Here is a 27,060-nt window from a genome sequence, read left to right as displayed (position 1 = left end):
TTTGGACCCAATAGGTCTTCAAAAACCAGGGCAGTCACGTTTGGATACATGAGATTCCAGAGGTCACCCAGGTGTGTTTCAATAGTAGGAAATAACAAAAATTTTGATAATAAACTAGGGGTTTGGTAAATCATAGGTTCCATTAAACCAGGTACTAACCTCTTGGTGCTAGAGCATTTAAACATACACCAAAGTCAGAGTCGCAGGTGTATTTCAACAGAAACAAAAATAACAAGATTTTGTAAACCAGAGGATGCACTGAGTTTCTTGGTGCTGGTTTATTTCAACATCTGCCGTCATCATTTCGAACGCAGTCTAGGAAGGTCCATCGATTATGTCCAGAAACCTCGACCGTCACCACAATCCGAAACTCCTCCAGGTGCATTTCAACCGTAAAAAATAACAAGTGAGAATGGGCTTAGCAACCAGAACGCCGAAATTAACCAGATGGACACTTCCTGGTGCTGGTGAATTTAAACGTAGTCCAGTTTGAGAATGGGGAACTAAACTGTCATAAATTTGGGGCGAATCAGTTGTAATAAGCCATTAATACTCTCGAAGCAATTGCAGAAACGAGAGTTTTAAGCTCCCTCAAGTGTATTTCAACAGGAAAAAACAACAAGATTTCTGAAAAAAGACTTGGCATTCCGTAAACCAGAACTTCCAACTAAACCATGATAAATTTGGAGCGAACCGTCTAAGTTAGTTGCCATTCGCCAAATATATACACTAACGAGATTCTAAAGATCCCCCCAACAGGTTGCGCTGAACTTCCAACGAAACCAAGTCGGGCCCTCCTGGCATAATACTACCAAAAATATAGTGCATTTATCGCTTTGACGTTTTAAGTACTTTACAGTACCTTAACAGCAGATCTTCGCAGAACCGTGGTAAGACAAATCCCAACAGATGTTTAGTCCCCATTTAGTAGGTCTTGCCTGATATGGACCTTAACCAATATTTGCAGAAACAGTAAATTTGATTAAGCCATTGATGCTGCGGGGTATTTTCGAATAATTAGAAGCACGTATTTTTCTACTTGATTCTCGAGCTTTGACCCTATTTTCACTGGATATTTCAAAGGGTAAGGGTAAGTACCTGTACCCTATTTCGATTTGTAAACAACAAACAACAACAAAGTTCCTGTTTTTTAACACTTTAAAATGTGGAGGCCGTAGAATGAAGCACAATTTGAAGACGAAGTGGAGATGGTAGCCGAACCTAATGACAATTTAGAAGACGCAAGCAATTGAAAAACGGATCCATTTGTTTTCGGATGCTAAACAAATTGTTTTGATTGTTTAAAATTTTATAAGAAACTCGGAAGTGGAAGTAGGAGTACCAATAAAAACAAGTGATATGACCAAAGTGCCAAAGTCAACTGTAAGAAAAATTGTTGCAAGTCAAGAAGAAAGTGAGAGAAGATGGTGGTACTTCGCGGGTTTTTAACCCTGTGTAAAATTTTTTATGTACATGTTTCAAGAATTGCTCGGCAAAAAAGATTGTGAGTGTATGTAGATAAATTCTTAGGACGGTCCCGAAATGGTTACGGGTCAAGGTCTGCTCGGCAGGGTGTTCTATAAGGGCTGCCGTTTTGGAGTAATAAACAGTAGGTGGAGTTAATCACGGGGTCGGTTTCTGTTCCAAACATACCCTGCGGAATCGATCGGTTATATCGCGAAACCCCGCGCATTTTATTTTGGAACGTTGAATGAACCGAACGCACGTCCGTGGGTCGATATATCGGCGGCGCAACGGCCCGACATCAGCTGGTGCGATTGTGTGGGCCGTTCGATTCATAAAACTAACCTGTGATCGGGGGTGGTTCGACTACGGTGCTCGGTCCGAAAAAGGAGGGGGCGTCCCCCGAGGTGGTCACGGGGGTGTTAAGGTCGCCCGGTTGAGCTTCGGGCACGAGCGGCTCGTCGACCGACGTGCACACCGACGCCGGCGTCGGGCTTCCGCCGCTGCTCACGCTACTGCCCGTCTTATAGAGACAAGTGTCGAAACTCAACACGTTGAAGTGGTGAGCGGCGGCCGCGGCCGCCGCACTTTCCGTCAACAGGAACGCGGACGTGTGGTGATGGTGGTGGTGATGATGATGATGGTGCTGATTGGACAGCGTGTCCAAAGTGTCCATGATCATTTTGTCACCGTTTTGTCCACGCGCTCCACTATAACGGTACGTCGCGCACTCCCAGAAAACTTTGCGTGTGTGTGTGTGTGTGTGTCAACTTCCCGCGCGCGCACGCGTCTATCGAACTTACTCCTCCGCGGTCGGTCTCGGACTGAACGTGTGCGCGTCCCACCGGCAACTTTTATGAATGAACGCCGCGTTCCATATTTGGCTGCCCGCGTCGACCCGCCGAACCAATCGCGTTCGATCGGCGCGGCTTCGCACCCCTCCCTCGAACGGGCCCGTTCTCCCACCGCCGCGTCGCGGTGACGTCGCGTGACGTAACGCCGGCGCTCGGCCGGATTATACGCGGAGCGTGCACAAAGTTCCCCGGGGGTTGCGGCGGTGGCGCGTGCCGCATTTAATTGGGACGTGTGGGTGCGTAACACGCCGACTGAACCACTTTTCGGGATACGTGTGGGCAGGTCGTTATGTGTGTGTTTGTTTTCGTTTTGCTCGATCCCGACCCAGACCCGTCGGCTTTTTATATAGCCGCCACGTTGCCGCGCGTCGAGTCGCTAACCTTCGGACGGAACGCTCACGCGATGGAGGCTCGCTCCCCGCTCATTCGTACCACCGCACCACGCAAAGTCCAACAGACCAAGCACCTGGAATCCAGGATTTCCCGAACCAGTGTTGCGGTTAGAAATTGATTTCTCATATTTAATTGTATCGACCACTTTCTTAAAGATAAAGATATCTTAGTATAATTAGTAAATTAATAATAATAATAACAAGTAATACTAATAGATAAATAACAAATATATAAACAATAACAAACAACGAATACGTATTAAAAAGTATCACAAGAAAGAAAATCCTTAATAATAGTTTGACTAGTGATCTCCTTCAGTTCGATAGGCAAATTAATATAAATTTTTACAGTCAAAACAAAGGGACTATTTGCTGTAAGAGACAGTCGATGTGTAAGTATTTTTATGTTAAGATTCGGTCTTAAACTGTACTGAATATCTGAGTTTCTTGAGAGCATATAAAGATTAGAGTCACTTTTTACATATGTGGCACAATTCAGTATGTACATACTAGGAAGTGTCAATAAAGAGTGTTGTGAAAATAGGTCCCGACATGAAAAATTCCAGGGCTTAAACAGTATAGTCCGTAAAATGCGTTTCTGCACCCTAAAGACGTGGGGAACCTCTCCAACAATCCAAAGGTTGAGACAGGAATAGACTTACGCAAAGTCCAACAGACCAAGCACCTGGAATCCAGGAGAAATTGATTTCTCATAATTAATTGTATCGACCACTTTCTTCCTTCGTGTCTTGCTTGACAGCCCTCTGGAAGTCCTGTATTTTTTTAAATATAAATATGAACCTTTCTATATCCGTTTAAAAGATTACTCCGATTTCTATTTAAACAAATTCATTTTCTTCTTTTTGCTGTCATTTGTAACATCTCAGCTTTGAGCGGACTACGGGTGATAACGGTATAGACACTCGCCCATAAATTTTGAATCATGTTGTCTTTTGCCACATGATTCATTATTGTCTCAATCGGTCCGGTATTTCTTTTGCTAATAATTGTTACGAGATAATAATAACAAATTATCACATTTTGGTGATTTCAATCCCTCGCTCGCCTGTGGTTAAACCAGCATTATTGCCTCCTTGGGTAGATGCAAACAGAGGACAGTTCGGGGAGTACGCCACATACGCGGAAGGTTTTGGTTACTTCTTCTTCTTCTTCTACTTCTTGGAGATATGTCGATCTGTTAATTCTGAAGCTGCCTCTGCATCTTTTCCTGTGATGTGGATTAGCAACTATCTTTCCACCTTTTAGTACTATTCTCGGAAGTCTGTTACGTTGTCTCTGTCCCTTCTTGTTTTCCCCACTACGTGGTTACAACGTACTTAAATCATAAATATTATCTAGGCTATTATTTGGTACCAAATAACCGCATTACTATTTTACGAAACCAGAGGGCACAGGTTTATTTTTTTTGTGAGGGGAATATATGTCGTGCAAAACCTAATATAGGTAATATTTGTAACCAAGAGAAATAGCAATGTTTGATTTTTTTTTGTTGATGGCGTACCTTCCATTTAACCTCAACATTTGTTGCGCGGTTAACTCAAGAAATATCCTTTGGGTTAGTGAGTGGTGTTTGCTTTGGCGAACAACACATTTCACCTCTCCTTTGATGTGTTCTTCATAAATAATATTTGAGCTAGCCAAAAGGACCTATCTTTATGTGACCTTCTGTCAGACTCGAAACTCTTCGGGCATATTTTTATGCAGTGCGTACACTGGATTTTACAAATCAATACAGTACAATAAATGGCAAGACAAAATTGAGTGATTGATTGTTGAATGGGTAAGTATATATGCAACATAATATATTTTTTCTACCCCCTTCTATAAAATGTGTTGTTTTGTGAAAATGTACCCAAAAACTAACGGTCGTAGAAAAAGTTTATTAAACACTCGCTCCGCTCATGCCAAGTAAACTCGCTTGTTGCATGGTATACTATTATGAAATGCTGTCCTGCTTGTGAAACAAAATTTAATAAAATCATAACAACAAATATGTTAAAATTATGTGACCACTACGCTTAGATTCATACACCCTAATATCAAATCAGGATTATATGTTTTGTTCCTTTATATATTCAGCATATTATTTAAAAATGTTTTTTGTTGTCTTTTATTTCGTTTTTTTTTTAAATGACTGACATGTTATTTATATTGTTTATTGTTTATACCAGTCAGCATTAAGATCTCTTGATAACCACTTCATTTTGTCCCATTTTTCGAATTCTTTTTAATTATATTCTGTAATTTCTATACCTATATTTCAGTTTTGTTGGCAAAACTTGCGTTAGCTTAGTGTACCCAAAGAAAACATATATAGGGATCCCCAAGGGTTCGGTATTGTGTTCCAAAGTTGAAACTCTTTGATACCTTGAAACTCTAAGCCGAAGCATAGAGCACTGGAAAATAGGAGTGAAATTATCAAAACCGTACTGAGCAGACTGATCCATATTTTGCCTTTCTAACATTCAGAGTCAACCATTGGGGGAACTAGGAGACACACATTGAGGATATCATCTCCATTGGAAAAAGTTATTGATAATAACTAAGGAGCGAAGCAAATGCAAAATGCATTGTTTTGCATTTTTTGTTTGTTTTGACCCGGCACTTGTTTATTAAATTACAATGGGGCCTACTCAGGTACTTTACTGTCGTAAATTTAACACACCGGACGAGTTAACTGTACGTAGAGGTAGTGTTGACGTCATTTATAAGCAAACTCTAAATGATATTAAAAAAAATGTGGATGAAAATTATGTTTATCTTGTGGTTGATGCAACAACTGACTCTTGTGGATATATTCCACTGGGGTTTTAGGTAAAACCAATGAATCCAGTGGTTATGGTGGTAATAATTGAAAAAAAACAACAATTTAAGTGTGACTGGATTAGTTGAAGAAACCTTAACCAACTTTTTCCGACAGAAAAATTCATACTCTTCATCGGTTGTTGCTATTGCCTATATGGTTAAGGTACGAAATTAAAAAATATATTATTCTAACTATTCCACTGGTAAATGATTTAATTGTTCAAGTAAAAATAGAATTTCTTGAAGCACATTCACGTGTTCAATTTTGTGACCAAAATTGTCCGAATACTCACTGGGGAACTTGGTAAGGCTCTGGAAGTTAGAAAAGTTACTGAAGATTGAAACTACTCATCTTCTGTCGTCTAATAAATACACAAACTCATTTTTCGAACCAACAGTGAAACATAAAAACAAATTATTCTTTTTTATCTATAGCACTCACGAAATTGAAAGCTACCTCTGATTTCTGACAGACTCAATAAATCTATTTGAGGGAAGTTGCAAAAAAGTTTCAGGTACCTATGGCGCTGGGGTTATAAAGAAATTTCTATCAGTAATTGAAAATAACACATGCTTTTTACAGGGATTTTCACTAATTTCGAAAGGGAACAGATATGAATGAAGTAAAAATAATTCCAAAAGTAAAATGCGGTCCGATCATTTCTGTAGATATTGAGTGAAAGGGAACTTTTAAATTTATGTTTACAGATAAAAAGTACAATTTTCTCTCGGGATATTTTGAAAAACATTTGGTTATCAATTGTTTTCATAACTGCCAAAAATGTTTTGTTAATTTACGAGATGTATGTTGTGCAATTTGCTACTATCTGAATGTATCAGTAGTATGTTTATATCTATGAACAAAAAAACTTTAGTAACGATTTTTAGATAGGTCTGTGGTATAGATAAAAAAATTATAGGACTTCTGAAGAACGGGACAATTCTGCAAAATTTTATACATATTTGGGTTTTGAGGTTTTTTGCTTGCATTTTTCCACTTCTTAATGATAACCGACCATATACTACATTCTCACAGTGCAATCCTTGTAGATGCGGATGGTGGACAATACGGATTCGGGAGTTAAGGACGGAGAAGTGAAAACTCGAGTCTTTCAAATGACGGAATAGAACGTGATTACGCAAAAACTTCCAAGTTTCGAAAATATAACCGCGTCCGCCCGAAAATAGCCTCTCCTTAAACGCGGAGGTGTTCGGTGACAAAATCCCCATTAAATTTAGACGCAAGTGGAAAAAATAAATAACAAAAACACGCGTCTCCCGGCTATTTTCGAAAAAACATCTGTTGGCGCGCGCCGGACCGAGAAAAATACCGCTCGATCACGTCCTGAAATATCTCTTATGAGTGCGTAATGCGTGCGGATCAGCTGTTTTTGCGGACGGTTTGCCTCCCGTTGGAATCGTCCAAGAGAATTTTTGAAGTTAGTGAAGGAGTTAAATTTGAAGCAACAATTGCGTTCCACAGTAAGTTTAGCCATGATAAACTATGACCAGAGAATCTTTAAGAATTTTTCAAAGATTCATCAAGAGGAGGAGTCCAGAAAAAGTGTGACAGTAAGAAGTTTGTAAATAATGTTTTTTTAATTATTATTATTTATTTAGTTCGTGCCGGGAAGGCTTCGTATTTAGATGAATTTTGAGTAGCTCAGATTGCTTACACGTTTTCGAATTTCGTTGTGGTGCCTCCGTTACAGTTCCTATTTATGTCTCACATTTATTGAAATATTAAGATTTTATTTACGAACCTTGGAATCATGTTGACTTCTCCAGAGATAATGTGAAACTCGCTCGCATTGTACTCTGTACCTCTGTCTTATTATTATTATTATTATTATTATTATTATATTGTATTAAAGTCTGTTCATAGATATAAGAAAGTGACTAACTGATACGAATTAAGGAAAGACCCGGGCAAGCTGTAAGAATGAAATATGGCCGAACAGGTCCGTACTTTTCTTAGAATTTAATTATTTCGGGTTTTGTTAGGAAAAATACTAAACAATATATTTTTTTAAATCTAAAATAAAATTAGAAATTATTTTTATTACCTACTTAAATTACTTAAAAGTATTCACATAATATATCAGTATCACTATCGCTATGATCGCCTGTTCTAATTATTATTTGTTCTATATTATTTGCAATATGGATATACGATTGTCCTGCTTTTTCTATATGTTTAGCAGAATTTGCTCAAGTTTGTGGGGGTTTCTATAAGTTTGAGGACATTGGAGTTCACACGGGGAAAAACATTGTTACGACGAATGGCAGATTTCAGTTGGTGCCAAACATATTCAATGGGATTAAATATACAGTGGTAAAGTGGAAGCCTTAAAACTGTATGCCCTAGATTTTTTGCATAATTATCACAGATGTATTCCTTTTGTAGGTTCAATCTTTGTAGAACCTCAATTAATTGCTTTTTGGTATAATCTTCGTGTTGGTTTTGTGTCAGATGAGGAAGGGGTTTTAGTCAATTTTTGTCAATTTGTGTTTTAGTCAGTCGCCATTTACGAATTCTAAAAGATTCCATTAAAACTTGCCTTTTGTCAATTTTTTAAAATCTAAAACCGATGTGCTGAATACACTTCCATAAGGTAGTTCCATATCCGTACATATAACAGGGTAGAGAACGCGTTTCCGGATCTTGACCTATTTGATCTGATCTTTGAAATCTTTAAACGACACATAAGATGGTATTCCAATTCACATATTGTAATAAAAAGCTGTAATTAGTTCCTAATTAGATTTAGCTGGTAAAAAATAATTTAAACTGGTCCACTGACAAAGTATATCTTTTTTGTCACATTTTTTACTTTCCTTTTATTGGACAGCTGAGTCTGCTTGTAGGAAAGACTTTTTTATATATAAATAAATAATCCCCATTTTTGGCGATACAAGGGATATATATGCTTTCAATTTTCGCAATACCATTTCTAACCATGTCTGTTACATCTCTTGCCGAATGTGTCAAGTTAGGCTGTACATACAAAAAATTGATCTCATCTTCTCTGCTATATAAAATCTGAAATTTAAACTAAATAATCGTTTTGCTCGATCACTAAATCAGTTTCCTAGAGTTAAGTGTAATTTAGTGTCCAAAATAGTCAGAAAAATAACATTGTCTGTTAGGTTAGAGCCGTTTAGAGTTAAGAGTTTTTCTCTTTTGGGTATTGACCGCTCACCCACTGTTTCCTAATTGGTTTTTCCTAAACTTCGTTTAATTTTATATGGAATTATATATTATTCTGGTATGGCTGCAGACCATTGTTTAGGAGAATGTAATGTCTCCGTAACAATAAATGAATAATAATTATTATTGTTCACCAAAGAATAAATTTAACGAAACATCTAATCCCGAGAAACAAGTAACAAAAAATAATCCATTCAAGCGTCGTTGTTTTTTTTTTGAGCCGCCCGGTACGTTTTTCCTTTTACCGTAAGCGCGGCGAGCAGACGTGGCCGCGACCAAGAAAATCAATTAACAAAAATACTTGACACTTTACGATTAAAAATGACTTTAATGAAAATAGGCGACTGTGTCGCAACCGGCCGTTATCTGACGGCGCACCTGCTCTTAAAACCGCCCGGAAACCGTTCAAGATTCGCCGAGCGGTGGTTTACTTCAGCCGGGTGGTGTTCCGGATCGGGAAACGATCATCCCCGTGTAAAAATCCGGGTGGTATTTCCGGGAAATCGGGCGCAAAACAGCGCAGACTTGCACGGGCGTCTGTCCAGTCGGAACTTTTATACGATTTTAAAATTATTGACGCCGACTGGTTTCGGTCGAGGTTCCTTTGATATACGGGGCGTTTTATAAAGTGAGAAGCGTGAAAAAATCTTCCTGGTAGCACAGGCCAACAATTATTCATCTTTTGTTGATTTCGATCTCACATTTGATTCTGTTAAATTTAATCCTCCCAAATTTAACTAACAAGCATTTTCCTCTATGAGGTAAGATTTTTATGAACATTAAAAGAATTGATAACTTAAAGTCTCATTATTTTTATTAATACAAGAACAAAAACAGAATCCAAAAATCAGAATTAAGACCCTAACAATAGTTAAGTCCGTTTATTTTTTGAACATCTCTCCCTTTTGGCCGAAAAAGTTTGTTTAGTGGATCTATTGCCGGATTGTCCTTTTTCTGCCCTCCGCTTCTCTTATATCTTGGTGGAACTCCTCATGTTGCTTCTCACTCGAGGCACGAAGATTTTCGGGAAAATAGTCCAGATGTGCGGGTTAAAAAAGTGGTTGATTGCATCCAATTTCTCAATGTCTTTGTAATTTGGATATTTGTAGAAAACTTTTATAACATCATTAAATAAAAGCCCTTCTTTTCAGATTTTATCATGGTATTTATAAAGTCTTGGTGAGACTAGCATTTTTAATGCAGTTTAATATCCAATTGATAGTAGATCTTAAAATTTCGAAGTTTCATTTGGATAATTTGGGAATGTACAGGAGCCAAGATAATTGTAACCACAAGCGAAGTAGACGGCATTGTTTAGAGTTTAATGTGATTCCAATTCCTTGAGGGCCTGAGAGACAATCCTCCCTGATTGCATAAAAAAATGCAAAAAAAATTGGTTAGATCTTTCACTAGTATTTTTAACCTTTTCCTCTGGTGTATTTCCAGAAATATTAAAATATGGTGAGACAATCTCAATATTTAAAAGCGGAAGATTTTCATAACTAATGGGAGAAGCAAATGCCAAATACATTTTTTTTGCATTTTTTGTCTGTTTTGTACAAAATATGCAATTTTTCCAAGAATTTATTACATATTACATTTTATTGCCATATGAAGAGCCTGTCCGGTCCTTTTCGACACAGATTCATGCAGATAAAAAGTTTATTGTGGATCGACATGTCAAATCAGTAAAACGTCAACTCAAAAGGCAAACATTGCAAAGACGGGAAACCTCCCAGCAAACAATACGACATTGTCTTAAAGAAAAACCAAAAAACAGCGAACAAGCCTAGCTCACTGAGGACTCACGTGACGCCAATACACCACTTAAAAAACTGTAAATTTAAGAGACCGTGCGAGTCAGACTCTACAATTTTAGAGGAAACCAATGATAATTTTAGATTCAATTTATTGGAAAGAAACTAACAATTTAAGTGTACACAGATTTTTTTCAAGAAACATTAACCCTAGAGTGTTCCGACAGAAAAATTCATACTCCTCTTATCGGATGCTGCACCTTATATGGTTAAGGCAGCACAAAATTTGAAAATATTTTTTTCTATTCCCGTCTGTAAAATACCTAATTACACACCAATATAGCGTGCGGGAAGCGTCACTTTACCACCTCAGTTTTGTTTCCCACGAATCCGATATTTTCGGAGATATTTCCCACGCTTTGAATTTTGACGTTTATCAGTTCTGACGGTCATGTTCGTGTTGTTTTGCGAAAATGTACCCAAAAACTAACGGTTGTAGAAAAAGTATAGTATGCAACACGTTCGGTAAAGTTTTTAACTCACTCGTTAATTAAAAACTCGCTCCGCTCGTGTCAAATAAACTCGTTAGTCAAATATCGTTGCATAATGTGCTACATTCTAACCTATTTCATGTTACTTGTTGGCTCATGGCTCAAAAGGGTGGCAGGATATATCAGATACTAGTCTTCATTGATAAATCATTAAATTAATTAAGTAAAAAAAAATATTTTTTAAAGCACCCTCACGTTTTCAATTTTATGAGAAGAATTGCCCAAATACTGAGTTACCTCCACAACCAGTAAGCACTCGCTGGGGAAAATGGAGAACTTTGAATCAGTTCAAAAAATTATCGAAGATCTACTTTTAGTAGCTGAAAATAACACAGGCTTCAAAATCCTTCAAAATATTTCAGAAGTTTCTATAGGCACTTTCATTAATTTCGAAAGGACTGGATTTGTTTAAATTAGAAGCACACTTGGTTCCAAAACTAAAATACTGTCCGATATTAAACGAAGTTTTTTAGACTTGTATTTTCACTATTTATTTTGGGAAATTTTTAAAAATATTTAGTTATACATTGTTTTTACAACTGCAAAGAATATTTAATTTACGTATTATATAGTGTGCAGGTTTATTGTCACTGTAAGTTTTTTTTATATATGTATAGGTAAAAAATTGTACGATTTGCGTTTCCAAAATACCATTGTCTTAAAACAAATAGTCCAGGAGAAAATCGGAACTGTTTCCAAATAAGATTACAATTTCAAATAATTACCCTGCAAAAAAAAACAAGTATGTCAGACTTTTCAAAATAGTTAACGTGTATTTGGCAGACTGACAATACACCTTAGGGGCCATTAATTTGCGAGTTCTAAGACTAAATTGAAAAACAGAAACTTCTTTAATATGCAGTATCACATAGAACAAATGTTAGACGGAATTAGTGTTGGAATAGTGTAACAAAACTAGCCAAAGGTAAGTTTTCCATTTTAATAATTTACATGATGCATTTTATTTGTTTGAAAAAATAGAGAGTCGACATACATCTAAAAACTCGTAAAGATGTCAATTGCTCGTGTTGCTTTAAACTGAAAGTACAAAACATTAGATATTGTATGTAATTTATATGTTAATGGTGATTAAATTAGATGTCGATTGTCAAAAACAACGTATGCCTATTCAAATGCATATTGCAAACAAAATAACTTTCTTCGAAAAATATGTAACTCTTTTTTAAATTACTAATCGACTCGATTTATGCTATTCTACCAACTGACATTTATAGACACTATTCCGACAACCCTCGTACGACAAGACCTCGCATTTCACCCTGAACTCGACACTGGCTTTTTCCCCAGAAGCGCTTAATCCCCGGCCAACGTCGGAGTGGTGGGGACGTCGTCATGTGACCTCGTAGGGGAAATATTTCCATGAATGAAATGACGTCACACGAGGATAGAGCAGAACCTTCCGTAATGATGTGGTTGTTTTATATACAGGTGTTGCTCCCTTGACTGGAAAACCGATTTCTCCTCATTTAGGTCCCCCTAGGGGAGGGAGCGCATGTAATGAATAGTTTAGGTGGGGCTGGTAATTGACGCAGAGCGTAATTTGTTGGAAAAATGTAAGCATAGAAGCTAATCCAACTCTGATATTGCTTTTGAAACGACGTGTAGCAACATTGTAACGACATTGACGTAAATTATAATTAATTAGTTTTGGTATATTGATTTTTATGGAAGATTTTGAGAAATAGATGAAAAGTCAAGGCAAGATGACACCAATACAAGCTGAGCGAAGCAAATCAAAGCACACAATTTTTTTTTGAAAATGCTTTTGTTTTGTGTTTTACTTTTTTTATTCATTTTTTCTAATAAATAAACCCAATCCAATGCGAACAAAAGTTTGTGCTGCATATCGATATTACCAAAAGAAAAATGTCATTGACATTTCACGTGTCACAAAATTCAAATATCTTGGTGTTACCCCAGATGAATTATCAAGTGAAAGGAAAAATTGGCCGTATTATTACCATCTTGCATACTATCCTTCTATTTTGTTACTTTAAGAAAGGTATAAACAGACCTGTAGTTTCTGAGCTACGAGGGAAAATGAAGGTGCTTGCTACGATGGTTCAACTCAAATTTTCTTTTCACCATAATTTAATGCCCAAAAATACTATCTTTTAGATACGGTCTTGTTATGTTTGTAAAATTATTATTTATTAAGAATTATATAACATTAATATTAACATTGACTTATTTTTGTAACCATAGATCACACTTTAAGATGCTGATTTGGTTGTTTAAACTGACGGCAGTAGGTAAAATTTTATTACCAGGATATTAGAAAACTTGAAATAATTTTCCAAAAATCAAAAATCTGAAAGGAACTAATTTTGGTTAGTTTTGGTTAGTCAAAATATTGCGAAAATGTGATTTAAATTTACCGAATAAATGGACATTGATTATACAAAAAAATGGGTCTGCCTTTAAGATTTTGATCCTAATGATGTTTTTAGTCGAATATTTTACCTGATATGAACCATCACTTTTAGTTGTCGAAATAAAAATGGCTTCAGATCTTTCATCTTCAGGCGATAGAGCGCTTTTGGACAACTTCTTCAATTGTCCAACATTTGGTGCGGAAGTTATCACGTTCTACGTTTTGTGAAACATTAAGGCAGATATTTTGTGCAAGTGTTCAGTGGTTGGAACAGTGCCTGATGCAATCCAAGCGAGATGAGTTTTAACAAGATTTGTTAGCCTACGACCTAGTTTTAGAATACCATTCGTCAGGAGGCGTGAAAATCAGGGTCAGAGAGATGTAATATATCTCCTGGGATATTGAATTTTTGCTGAGAGGTAGTCGCGGTAGAGGGGATGAACAGTTTGTTTATCAATATCTGTGTTATTTTTATGATGTACTTTATGATAGCATTTCCATTGAAGAATAAATTTTATTATTATAATATTATTACAAGAAATGTTGAAACGTTTATTCTAGTGGCATTTGACTTTCTAGCTAAACTTGTAAACATTGTCGCTGGTAACAATATTTATTTTCCCAAAGGAAACTACAAATAAAAAAAAATGACTTAAAAGTTGTCTAGAGTATAAAATGTTATGGATAATAATAATATCTTTAATTATTTTTCAAATAGGTTGTTAAAAATAGTAACGCCCAAATAATCAGATGACCTCGAAGTTGTCGACAGCCTAGAGAAGAAAACATTCAGCTTACCGCTCTGTCCTGTCTTGTATGCTTAGAATGTACGTCACCAACTAACTTAAAATTCCATAAATTGTTTAAAACATACAATGACAGTTCCAAAATGACAAGACTCACCAGTGTGAGAATTCTGCATTGGGCAACTAAACCCCTACAATATGTCAACTTGAGCTAAAAATACTTTATAGGCATTTACAGATACTTCCCACAAATTGACCCCATAACATAATTGGGACTCGACCTTCTCGTAGTATAAATTGAGCAACTGCGGCCTAATTGAAATCTCACTCAGATTTATAAAAAGATAGTTAATACTATTTGGAGTTGAAATAAGAATATCACAATGAGACTTCCAGACTTCCACACTATCCTCATTTGAGACATTGCCTAAGCAGATATTAAAATTGTCACATTGTTTCTGATGGTTATGAAACCTTATAGTTTGCGTTTTGTTTGCGTTCAAATATAGATTAATTTTTCCATACCATGCCATCAACCCATTGAGTACCCTACAGCACTTCTCTCTCTCATATAACATGAAGAGTACAGGGCCTAAAATTGAACCTTCAGGGACACCCATCTCTATATAATAGCTGCTGAATTTACACTTTCCATTCTTTTACTGTTATAAAACTTAGGGGATACAAATTGAGAACGATCTTTGAAAAAACTACTGACCCATTCTAGACTTAGGTTGCAAATAATTCCAACCGGGCCTTACATCGATCCTCGATAAGGGATATTATCCTACTTAAATGCGAATAAGCAGCAGTTGAAGTGTTTATATTTTTTCTGAAGACATGTCGGTTATCTATACAAATATGATAGTATTTTGACGTTTATCACTTCTGATGCCCACTAACACACAATTTGTTGCCAAATTTCTTCAGCACTCTCGCTAAAATGCCGTTTATCAGTCTCATAGCTCAGAAACTACACGTACCATTAAAAATCTGATTGCATCATTCTTCGCGTCTCATAATGTGCAAACGGCACCTTTGTTTCACCAATAATAACGGCATGCGAAGTTGTATGGAACTAAAACGATACCGAAACTGATCGGTACAAGAAAAGGAGCAACCACTGCTGAATATTGAATACTGAACACTGATTTGTAAGTAAGTGAAAGAAGAAGAATATTACGAAGAGTTGATGCCAGAAAATCCAATCAGGGTAAGAGCATGTCGTCCTTATTGAAGTTTGTGAGCCCTCAGCAACCACCAGGCGTAATTACCACACAAAATCAATCTCCGTAACTATGTAGGACAGCAGCCCACGCGCTGTCAACGGGCCACCCCCACTTATTATCTGTAAAAATGCACAATTAGGCCTCTATTTCCGGGCATTTGCATTGGAAGCGCTCTGACCCGTCATGTGACCCAGAATCGGGATGTTGGCATTTCATGAATGGGGCTGTGCACGTGGGAGGTTGACTCGAAATTCGTTAGCGGGGGTAGTGACGGCGGGGTTAATGCAGCAGGGTTGACCCGATTGCGAAGTGTCAGGGGTCGGTCATCGCGGAGTTACCCAGTGGAAGTTTCCGACACGACTGCGATCGATGAGTTGCATTTGGCGAAGTCCATTTCTCATTTTTATTATACATAATTCCAAAATGGCTTAATGGATTTTAACAAGCCTGGAGTCGTTTCCTATACTATCCAACGTGCTATAACTGAGACGATCCCGATTTTTCTAACATAAAATTAAATTGAACGATACACATTTTTTACGTCGATGGATTATCAAACAAGAGCCCAACAATCTAGTGAAAAGCGCATCTAAATATTTCAAAAGAAGTTGAACTTTGGTAAGCATGTCCACTCTATGGGTTGTTATTGAAATGAAAGTTAGTTGTTTACCTTAGTTTATATTAGTTTATATAATACCATAGGTACTATTATTATTTTGTGATATCCTTATCGGTCTTCAAATAAGAGGTATTCCCATTTTCTTTGATAAAACCCTAGGCTTTGTCACTCATCAATATTGTTCCAGACTAAGTTTACTAATTACTGACGTTTTAAGTAGTCAGTAAAAAACCATAAAAGAAATAAATACAGACAAAAATTATTCATTCCTAATTATAGAGATTGTCATAAAAACATTTTTTATATAGACGGTTACTATCTTGGCCGTAGATCACGTCGGTTGCCTAGAGTATAAGGTAGAGGGGTTGCACCTTGATAGTCCCACGCCTAACTTCCGAAAATAGTGTAAATATATAGTACAATTACTTAAGTTTTCCTTCTGGTACCATCAGTCAGAAACCAACTCTTATTTCTTTTTTTTAAGCTAAACATTAAAGCAAATCAAAAATCGGAAAAGAAAATTCTGGAAATTGTCTGAACTTAGTCCTCTTCTTTCTTCTACTTTTATATTCAAATTTACTAAAACATGCTAAAAATACTGTTCGGTTTTTAGCCACTGATCGCAATTTTCCGCTTGTCGATTTTGATGATCACTTCACAAGTTGCGTTTATCAAACTTGTCGCATAACAACTTATTTTTAAATTCAAAGAATATACTTTCATACTCAACTATTCAGTTTTTCCGTAGCAAATATTAATAAATATTATTTATTTGCCTTTTGCATTACAAGGAATTAACATGAACTAACTTTAAATTGGTGTTTATTATTTCCTGTTTGGTAGTTGGGCCAAAATAAGAAATGAAAAATGATGTGCTGATATTCCACACCATTGTCTAGGTACCAGCTTAGAAGCTTAGAAGTGCAGACTAGCATGAAATTGAATAAGGAAATTTTTAAGATGATTTCTCATCATTTGTGTAGAGCATGTTTTATTTCTTTTCAAATAACTGTGTTTATATAAGTCTATCTGCTTCATAAGGTTCTTATAGTTGGTTAGAAAAATATGTAAACTAGGAAGCTATTGTTCAACTTCGCGTTTTCTAATCCTAAATAGCAATAAATTTATCATAGATATGGCTCGGATGTAAAAAAAACGGCGTAAATATTTTGCGCCCCTTTTTATTTCCTGTACGGTTAGTAAAGTAACGGCATAAAATCTATTTGGATAGTGGTTAAAATGATTTCTATAACCATTATCAATCTTACAGAAGAACTTCGGTGCAGTGGGTAACAAATTTAATTCTTTTCTAGAAGATTCCAAAGCAGCTTGAACAAAATGAAAATTTAAAAAAAATGTCAGGGTAGAGTGTGTTCACAATAAACAATAAACGCTTTTTCTTACAAATGTGACCTGCTTACTTAAAATAACAACTAGCTGACGTCTCGCCAATCACCCTGCTGGCTTCTTCAGAGCTTAACTGAAACTGACTCACATTCTACTCTGTACCTGTTTATATACACTTTGAGGGGGTGGAGATACAGGAGGGACATTAACATTTTATCAGATGACTGATTCTCATATTGGTTAAATTCTGAGCGTACCATCACAAAATACTCTTCATCATAACCTTCCAAACACAATGAGTCTGAAAGCAACCCCACACTTACCACTGTTGTTGTCCTTTCTTACATTTAAAACATCGCTGACCACATATCAAAAGCTCTTAACTCCCATATTCCCATATTAGAAGGTTTTTAAGATTTTCCACTTCTCCAAAAATTTCTCAACATCTTCTATCCATCAAAAACAAAATTCAGTTTGAGATACCAGGAGTTGTTTGGAGAAAATAACAAGATTAATAAATGGATACCAAATTAAATACTTCCGACGGTCCAGCGAATGAAAAAAATTGGGTTTCATATATAGGTTGATAATTTTTTTCTTTCGTTACATAAACAGGTCTCCCTATTTTATCCAGTGCACATATGATGCGCCTTCTATGGACAGCTTACGTAAAAGTTTTATCAGAATTTTGCAACTGAATTAAATGTGCAAAAAGATGATTTGATAGTTCTTGATTGCATTGTCCACCAACAGAACTTTTGTTGTTGTATTTTAAGTCCATTCAACTCCAGAATGTTATGAATTTTATTTGATATCGAAGGCTTAACCATTATAGCCGTTCTTATTATTATCATAGTATTATGAGCATATGATTATGAGGTCAGATGGCAAGCAAAGCGAAAATGCTAAAACGGTTTTAGGAGCTTAGAAATGATATAGTGGATTTCATGCAAAAACTCTCTGAATTGAGTGACCCAAAATCGATATCTGAGTTCGCATTTCTGGTCGAGCTTACAGCCTAAAGAGATAATAAATTATCTGTACACACCATTTGAAGGCGTCCCAGAACAAAATTCTCTTGTGGGTGGCCCCGATGCTCTCTGGTAACAGTTACCATTTCACTATGCTCACTACGCATGAAAGTATTGCTTATGCTCAATATGCTGAAGAAGTCAAGTTACTGTGGGATCAATTTTCGAAGAGAATTGGCGATTTCAAAAACGTCATAGACTTCTAAAGTTTAAATTTGAAGACGTGGAGTTGTACAAAAAAACACCTCGAAGAAGACAGACATTTTATAAGCGCAGCTTATAAAATTCTCAAGAATATTGATTTGTAAGTGCGAACAGTTATTATCAACGATGAAAGTTAAAGAATCGAAACATAGTACAAGCTTGACTGCCGATAATGTGGAAAATGTACGTCTTTGTATCAGTGGTCTCATTGATTTCGGTGTGGCTATTACAAAAACAATGTTCTATTACTTCACGTCTAATGACTGTCATTAAAAATAATGAACACTACTTTCAAACTTGCCCCGTGAACATATTTGCCCGTTAAAGTTTTACCCATGTGGCAAACGTTATCCTGTGAATGTTTGAGGTCATATGAATTATAATTTTCAAAAAAGAAGTGAAGAGTCTATTCTTGGAGGTTGGAACATGTTTTTGTTTATATTTGTCTTTTATTTGTTTGTCTAATGTATAAATGCATAAAATTTTATTTATCGCAGCACTGTATAGTTTTAGATATTTGACTTGTCTTATCTACATTAATGTAGCCGTAGGGATTAATAATAAAATAAATGTGGATATTATTAGTATACTATATATTATTATTATTTATTTATTTTAAAATGCTATTTACAATTATAATTCAGCAATATTTCGATTTAGGTATTTCACTTGTCTTATCTACATTAACATAGCCAATAAGATCGATAATAAAATGAATCAATAAAATATGATTATTATTATTGTACTATTTATTACTATTACTTATTTATTTAAAATTTGATTTTATGTGAGATGATTACCGAAATGATCAATTTTATTACTTTTTACCACCTTGAAACGATGCTATTGTACAACGAAGGAAATATTTTTTTTTTCACACCAATCCTTGCTTGATTTTCCGTCGAATCATTAATTCTAATTGCAAAACCGTATATAAAATCCTATCAATAACAATATTAATATCGGTGTAATTCGTCGGCAAATAATAAAAATGTAACAGGCTGACGTATGCCAGTAGCGTAGGCAGGCCGGCCGCATGTGGGTATACCGGGCGTGTTAAAACGCGACGGGCATTTTTGCATAAATTACATAAGGTATACCGAAAAAGGTGATATTAAAACTATGAAGTAATTATTTTTGAGATCCGCGGGGGCGTCGAAAATGGCGCGGATATCGGACCTATTCATTTTCTCGTAATGCATTCGCAAATTGTGTTTTACTTATAGGGTTTTTGGAAAACCAGGCGATAAATTCTTGTTTTTGGAAATAATTAAGGATGCTGTCACTTTTATTTAAACGCAGGTGTTGGTTGGAAGTATAAAAACAGACACCCAAGCAAAAGGAGTAGTGATGGAGTGGGCCATTACCCCCAATCGAGGGGTAAGAACACAATGCCTTTTGGTGTACAACGCAGAGGAATGGCAGGGTATTGCGTAGGATTGTGGGAAATTGGGAATTTGCGAATCGAATTGCGGGGATAAGGTGCTCGAAATTCATAGCGAAAACCATTTATTTGTCCCAAAAAGAATGGATTTAAGTATATATCTGCTTTTCTAAGGTGCAATAAGAGGCGAAAAAGCAGATTCTGACAGAGACCTTATCGAAATTGGCAACTATTTGACTCAGAAAGGGAGTTTTACACCGATATCTAATGGTTTACAAAGGTTTTCATTACTTTAATGCTGGAAGACGCCAATTTTGACTAGTATTTGAAACATATTGACAACAAAAGGTAACTTTTTGGACCACTAAATGATAGTTTGAGCTGATATCTGCAGTTTTGATGCGGTTTTAGGCTAGATATGTGTCGGAGGAGCCGATTTTCACTGGAATCTGTTTGAAAAATGGAAGAAGAACCTTTTAGCAATCCAAGAAAGTGGGTTTTCATTATGTTATCTGCAGTTTTAGAGTGGATTTCATTCCGATAAGTTATGAAAATGCAGGTTTTGACAATAGTCTGCTCGAAATCAAGAACGAAAACCAATTATTTGTCCGAAAAAGAGGGTTTTTAAGTACATATTTGCTTTTCTAAGGCGAAAAAGCAGATTCTGACTGGGATCTTATCGAAATCGGCAACTATTTGAATTAGAAAGGGGGTTTTACGTCGATATCTAATGGGTTATAAAGGTTTACGTTACTCTAATGCCTGAAGACGCCAATTTTGACTAGTACGTGAAGCATATTGACAAAAAAAGGTAACTGTTGTATTTAGTTTTCACACCTCGTTTTCCAAGTAAAAGTATTGTACTTGTGAAATGCTGACCTGGATTTTTTCTTTCGGATATTAAGAGCTTATGATACATTTTGATGTCCCAAAACTAATGATACATAATCATTAATTTTTTTTTATTCCTTAGCGACCTCGTATCAAAAACCTATTTTGTTTCTCACTCTATTATATATTAAAATAAAATCATTAAGTTTTTTGTGTTATCTTATTGAAATCAAGGTTTCCTATTTTTTTATTTACATAAATGGAAAAGTTTATAGGAATAAAAAATGAAATAATTATTTATTAAGTTAAGTTAAAACTTTAAGTACGTCATTTAGGTATTATCTGTTTCATAGGATTTTAAAACTTTTAAAACTACCAAGTTGTTTTTTTTAAATACTTTAAATGAACGGAAAAATAACAATAACAATTTGTTTGATGTCAAGGCAGCTTTTTATATTTCATTTGTTTATAATATTTTGGGTATTTTTATTTAAAAAAATCAATTGCGCCCAAATGGTATCTACCCATCAAATTTAACTAAAATCAAATGAAGGAATTTTAATTTAGTTTATTTATGCACATTTCGATTTGTTTGGCATTTAATACGTTTGAAAAAAGGTGATGGGTATATAAACTAAAAATAGAATTAATCGGTATTTTAAGAAATTGTTAGAAATTATGAGGTATTGTATGGGCAATGTAAGAGTATTTTCAAGAACTGCGGTGCATTGTGGGCAAAAGGCAGTTTGGGGGATTGGAGGGAATTATAGGGACTAGGAGGCATTATATAAGAATCTTGGGGACATTGGGACATACAATACTCCTCGGAGTACATAAATTAATAATGTTCACACCCCTAGCCAGATATACATACCACCATGGTAGGAATATTATTTAATATAATAATACAAATTTTTCAAATTCAGTTTAAGCTTGTGATTTCGATGGTTCATTTGAAAATAAGGTATTCGATTTGAGACGCTTTGTGAATATTTTACCAAGCCAAAGAATTTACGTATAACGAAATATTAAAATCACTGGTGACCGTCACGGTCGTGGTCACGATGAAAGGCGGAACAGATGTCTCGTAACATGTTTAGACTCACCTGAAGTTGAAGGTCCGCCAGAGAACCACATGGCCACCAGATCCTCCATGCTGGTGCCAGCCGATCCCGGCGGTGCCTGGTACGGGTTCCCGTAGTAATACGGGGGTGGTCCCGACCCTCCTATACCGTCCATTACCCTCCCCGGGATCGTTTGCTGGGGATTTTGGAAACCCATCGGGTCCCGACGATTCCCGTCCAGCAGCAATTGCTGAACCTGGAACCCACGTTTACTTTACACGTTTAGAAGAGAGGAACCCTGATGGTGCGTTCTAGAATATACTGGGTGTTTGAAATTCAGCCGCTGGACGGATGTTATCGTATTTGGTACTACTAACATGGCACTACTAAACCGTAGCTTATATCTCAATCCCTAAAAATTTTTGAGCTTTGAGATTCCATCACCCTCAAAAAAATATGCACAAAACTAGAAATTAAAGTAAATAATATCGTCACAACACAAATTGCACACAAATATCACTGCCATGATTTGGTCTCAAAACTATATTCAGTAGCATTTCTCTTGAAAAAATTAAAACGTATGTTTAACCACAAAAACAATTAATCCAAATTTACTATTATAATCAATAAGATAAGGAGTGTCTTTTTGGGGCCAGTCAACTCCATAGCAGGTGTCTTCTCAAGAGGTAGCTGCAAACCTTATTTTAAAAAAATAAAAATTCTGAGGCTACCATGCCTGTATATCTTCGATGTATGTTTGTATCTGTTCAAAAGTATAAACTCACTCTTGAGAAACTCAGATTCGCTTAAATTTAACCCTAGAGGTATACTTTGTTAGATGTTTCAGCTTACAGTATTTTATACCCTTTTGTGATAATTCCAATGCTCAATCCAAAGGTAACATAGAAGGCACTGCCACGTTTTTTTTTCACTAAATTACCAACCTTTCTTATTTTAAATAGGAAGGGTATGTTTTTATTCATTTCTGGATTGTCCTTCAAATTGTAAGGATAAACGCAAATAATTAATGGTTTAATGAATAAACTATTTTAACAATTTTAACAAATTGGTAATAACGTTAAAAATTATTTCAAAACAAACAAAGAAGAAACCTATTTTATTTGAGTTTTGGCTTGGTTTCGGAAAAACATCTAGGGGATTTAAATCTTGAGAACGAGGGGGCCAATCGATTGTTTCACTTTGTCCGGTCCTCCGATTTGGAAACATTTGATTTAGGTACATTTTGTGTATAATGTATGTAATGTAATGTATCTTTCTACCAATTATTGAAACCCATACATTTAGCTTTTGAAAATATTGCATATAATTAATCGGAAAGCGGTGTTGCCAAGCTTGCAAATATTTCTTTCTCTAAATTTGTCTAGTCTTTCACATAAATGGAAGTATTGGGTTCTAAACTAAATGTAAACGTACTAATTTAAAAGTTCTGTGTTAAGTAGTTCTTACCTGTAGTATATCAACGAACTCGTCACCATTATTGTTGTTGTTGTTGTGATTGTTCGCGGTAGATTGCACTCTGTTCAGATCACTGTGTATATTGCGCATCGCAAGGGTTATCATTTTGATGGCGGTTTGGGCAAAAGGTGCTATGACCTCTTGCCATATGGTAATGGATGCCGATCAACAGGTACGCTGGGCCGGGTATCGGATACACGATCCGACAAGTCTTTTCATTCATAACCTAACATAAAACGAAAGAAATTAGCTTTCCTTAAGTTATGACCTATTTGCTGTACGATGACATAATGGCTGACCATGATATGTTTTTGTTAGTCAGAAGCCGTTAATATTTTTTTCTTCAAATTAAAATGAAAAATAAAAAAATAAATCTTTTACTTGAGAGTATAGTTTTGTCTCCATTTGATATGTGATATAGTTTTTGACAGCTCTCTGTGATGGCAAAACGAAAAAATCTATCCAAATGCTGCAAAATAATTGTATGAGGCTCCAAGGTAAAATACCATTTCGGGACCACATTACTCCATACCTTTTTAAAGAGTTTTCTAAAATATTTTTTGTTAGTAACAATTGAATACAAGCTTTTCTTTGAAGGGTGAAATGTAGATTAGATGGAAATCCGTTTTTGTCTAACACTTTTGAGAAAACATCATTGTAAATTATACTAACAAAATAAGTGATTCGATTTTGATGAATTGAAGTATGAAGAATATGAATATAATTAAGCATTGATAAATTATAGCCTGTAAAGCAACGTTAAACATCGGGAATGCGTCAGCGGAGTTCTTCAGTTTTACAATCATCTTTCATGCTGCTTAAAATAAAGGAAATAGCAAGAAAAAATGTTTAATATAAAGACAAACTATTCAAAAATATCAAATTACAATAAACAGTACAAATTTTTTTCAACGCTACTCGTTAAAAGTTCCCGAAGCGAGTAAATAAAGAAACAACGGATATAAATGGTAGGCTCTTTTTTTTACACGAAATCAGTTAATAAATTTCTCGTTAAAATATTAAAAGAGTTTCTATGATATTACATTCTCCTTCTTTTTCTACAAATTGCTTAAATATTCGTTAAGAAGGAAATAACCTTCTTGCTCACTTTGCGCATTTCCTAAAGTAACTATAGAGTTTGCGACTCCTGTAGTCATTAAAAAGTTACAAAAAAGTTCTTAATTCATCACACGCACTCTACAAAATTTCTCGAGAACATTTAAAAATTGTCGACTAGTAGAGAAAACAAGCAGAAAAATATGATGGCTAGGTTAACAACTGATATCTCACATTGTTAAACAGAGCATTGTTAGCCATTATTGTTACTTGGCAAGAATCGTAAAGTTATCAATGCCCCTTACTGATTGCAGGGCTTAATATTAAGATATTGTTTTCTAATATTTGTAAAAACCTGCAAAAGGTTTCCTTTTAGAGAGACATGACAAAAAATCAATAAATACTTGTTGAAATTATGTTCCTGAAAACTGCTGTTTTTTCTGACTAACGAATTTTCTAATAATTTTTTTAAAACGCCAATATTTTAAATTCCTTCGCATAACATTGTGAACAAACACATTTGTGCATAAAGTTGGTAGAAAAAAAAAGCATTTCATATCATCAAGCTTTAAGAAAACCAAGCGCAGTCTTGAAAATTTTTCTTAGGAGCTATTCAACGAAGATGACGTGGACAAACTTTCAAAATTGAAGACAGAAATCCACAAAATTCGCTTACATATACAAGGAAAATACCCTTATAATATTTTTTAATTTACGGAAAGCCCTCTAAAAATTAAATCAATGTTATAAAACAAAAATTTGGCGGTGCTTAAAATACGTCTACTATATATAAGGAGATTATACAGAAAATGTATGTAACTAGATATTAATACTAAGAAATGTGTAAGGGAAATTAATAAAATTTTGAAAATAAAGATGTGAATAATAAGCAAAATTATTAAAGTAAATAACTTGGTCATGAAACGGGAAGAAACTCGCAAAGTACTAGGAAGAATAACCTAAAATATGTCTATTAAATATGACATGATGATGCAGATTCTACGCCATTTGTAAACATACCTAGAGGATGATGGAAGAGCCCGGACCCTTTTTTCACGAAAGCATCCTTTAGGAATTTTCAATTATATTTCCCAATACAGTAATCGTAACATTTCCACATTTTTGGTTTTATTGTCCAGTTTCAAAGTTTAAAAAAATGGGGCTCTTCAAAACTGCTGTTTTTTTTACGACCCGTATTGCTTTTTTCTTTCCGCTTTGTGCACAGCGTCAGTTTTAGTGACTAAAGATGAAATTAAATTCGGTTCGGTTTCGGAATATAACAGAAACAGAAAATTAGTTTTCAAAAAATGTGTTTTAATGCGCTAATTTTACTGTATCAAAATTGCGACATGCTAAAATGCAATTTGGCATGCAGTAAATAGTTCGTCCAATCTATCCAATACATCCAATCCATCCAATCCAATCTATAGAAATAATAAAACCGTTTTTGCAAAAAGAAAACGAAAAAAATTTATTATAAATGAAGACGTGGAAATTGGTGTTGTGGGATATTTTGATGCATACCGTGACAATTCTATTCGAGACATAGTCAAAACTAACCAAACCAAACCAAAACTTTTTGGAAAAACAAAAATTTAGCCCTCATAAGTTTCGACCAGCTCAAGTGCTTTTGGCAAGGGATACAGAGAGATCTTTTTTTCTCATTGGTATGTTAACTTTTGCCGCCAAAACATAAATAAGGTGCTGTAGCGGTTCTCGCATTGTTGGTTCATATTTTTACGATGGAACGCCGACCGGTGAGCGGTACATTGCAATTATTACTGAAGCTCTGGATGGTTTTCAAGATCAGCTTGACCTCAGAAGTAGTTTCCAGTTTCCAACAATAAATGGATTTGTGGGTTAGTTAAATAACTAAATTTATAAGGAAAGATACCAACACGTTGACGTTTTAAAGGCTGCAATAAGAGAAAAAAAACCAGATCGATGGCAATTCGCTCAATAGAAAAACGTGGAAAATGCATTGATGTACACGTTGCTGCTTTTGAAAACTTCTCCTAATAACTTTAATAGTTAAATTAAATGGTTTTTTTAGTTTTTTTTTCTATTTTCTAATTTCCGTATTTCTTACGCTCCTATAAAATAGTAAAAGGAAAATGTCGTTTTATTTCGCTATATATATTTAAAGAAAGTATTGTTTGATAGCCAAGGGAATCGTGATATAAAGCAATGACACAACGAGATCGCTCGATAAACGAGATAGAGAAAGACAGCGATCCCTACTACACTAGCGGACTTTTTCTAATGTAAAACTGCCTCACCTTTCTACAACGCCGTTGCCAGCTTAGATCGCACTCGTGGCGTCTCGTACGGCGACGCGTCACCGTGTCAAACGTAAAATTACCGACTGAGCTTCATCGGCGCGAATTTTAAACGCGTCGGGCCCAGAAAATCGCAAACTACGAAAGCGCGCAGCTTTCTAAATAATATCCGACTCGGTTTAACTACGCACTGAACGCGCACCAGCACCACCGTCCCTCAGGGTACCGCATAACCTCACAAAAACTCGGAGACGCGCAAAAATCCGCACAATCTCGTGGCCTACGCGGACGACAATTGAGAACTAAAAGCGAAACGATGAATGAATGAACTCGGAGCGTCCCGC

General features: G+C 35.6%; 1 protein-coding gene across 2 annotated transcripts in view; it reads right to left on the bottom strand.

Moving 5' to 3' along the window:
- Window positions 1-26,846, bottom strand: part of LOC132701990 (early growth response protein 1-B-like) — a 45,991-nt gene extending 19,145 nt beyond the window's left edge. Inside the window, exons 1-5 of one of the 2 annotated variants that reach the window (XM_060670372.1) lie at window positions 26,717-26,846; window positions 23,373-23,607; window positions 21,948-22,161; window positions 3,469-3,483; window positions 1,810-2,169 (exon numbers count right to left, since the gene is read on the bottom strand). In XM_060670372.1, the coding sequence (XP_060526355.1) occupies window positions 1,810-2,169; window positions 3,469-3,483; window positions 21,948-22,161; window positions 23,373-23,486 (703 nt within the window). In that variant the 5' untranslated portion in view covers window positions 23,487-23,607; window positions 26,717-26,846. The remainder of the gene's footprint in view (window positions 1-1,809; window positions 2,170-3,468; window positions 3,484-21,947; window positions 22,162-23,372; window positions 23,608-26,716) is intronic. The other variant, XM_060670371.1, reaches the window with a different exon arrangement.
- Between the last annotated feature and the right edge of the window lie 214 nt (window positions 26,847-27,060).

Source organism: Cylas formicarius, unplaced genomic scaffold, assembly GCF_029955315.1.
Source record: "Cylas formicarius isolate icCylForm1 unplaced genomic scaffold, icCylForm1.1 PGA_scaffold_5__7_contigs__length_24384050, whole genome shotgun sequence".
Lineage (NCBI taxonomy): Eukaryota > Metazoa > Arthropoda > Insecta > Coleoptera > Brentidae > Cylas > Cylas formicarius.
This window is presented reverse-complemented; position numbering and strand designations above follow the sequence as displayed.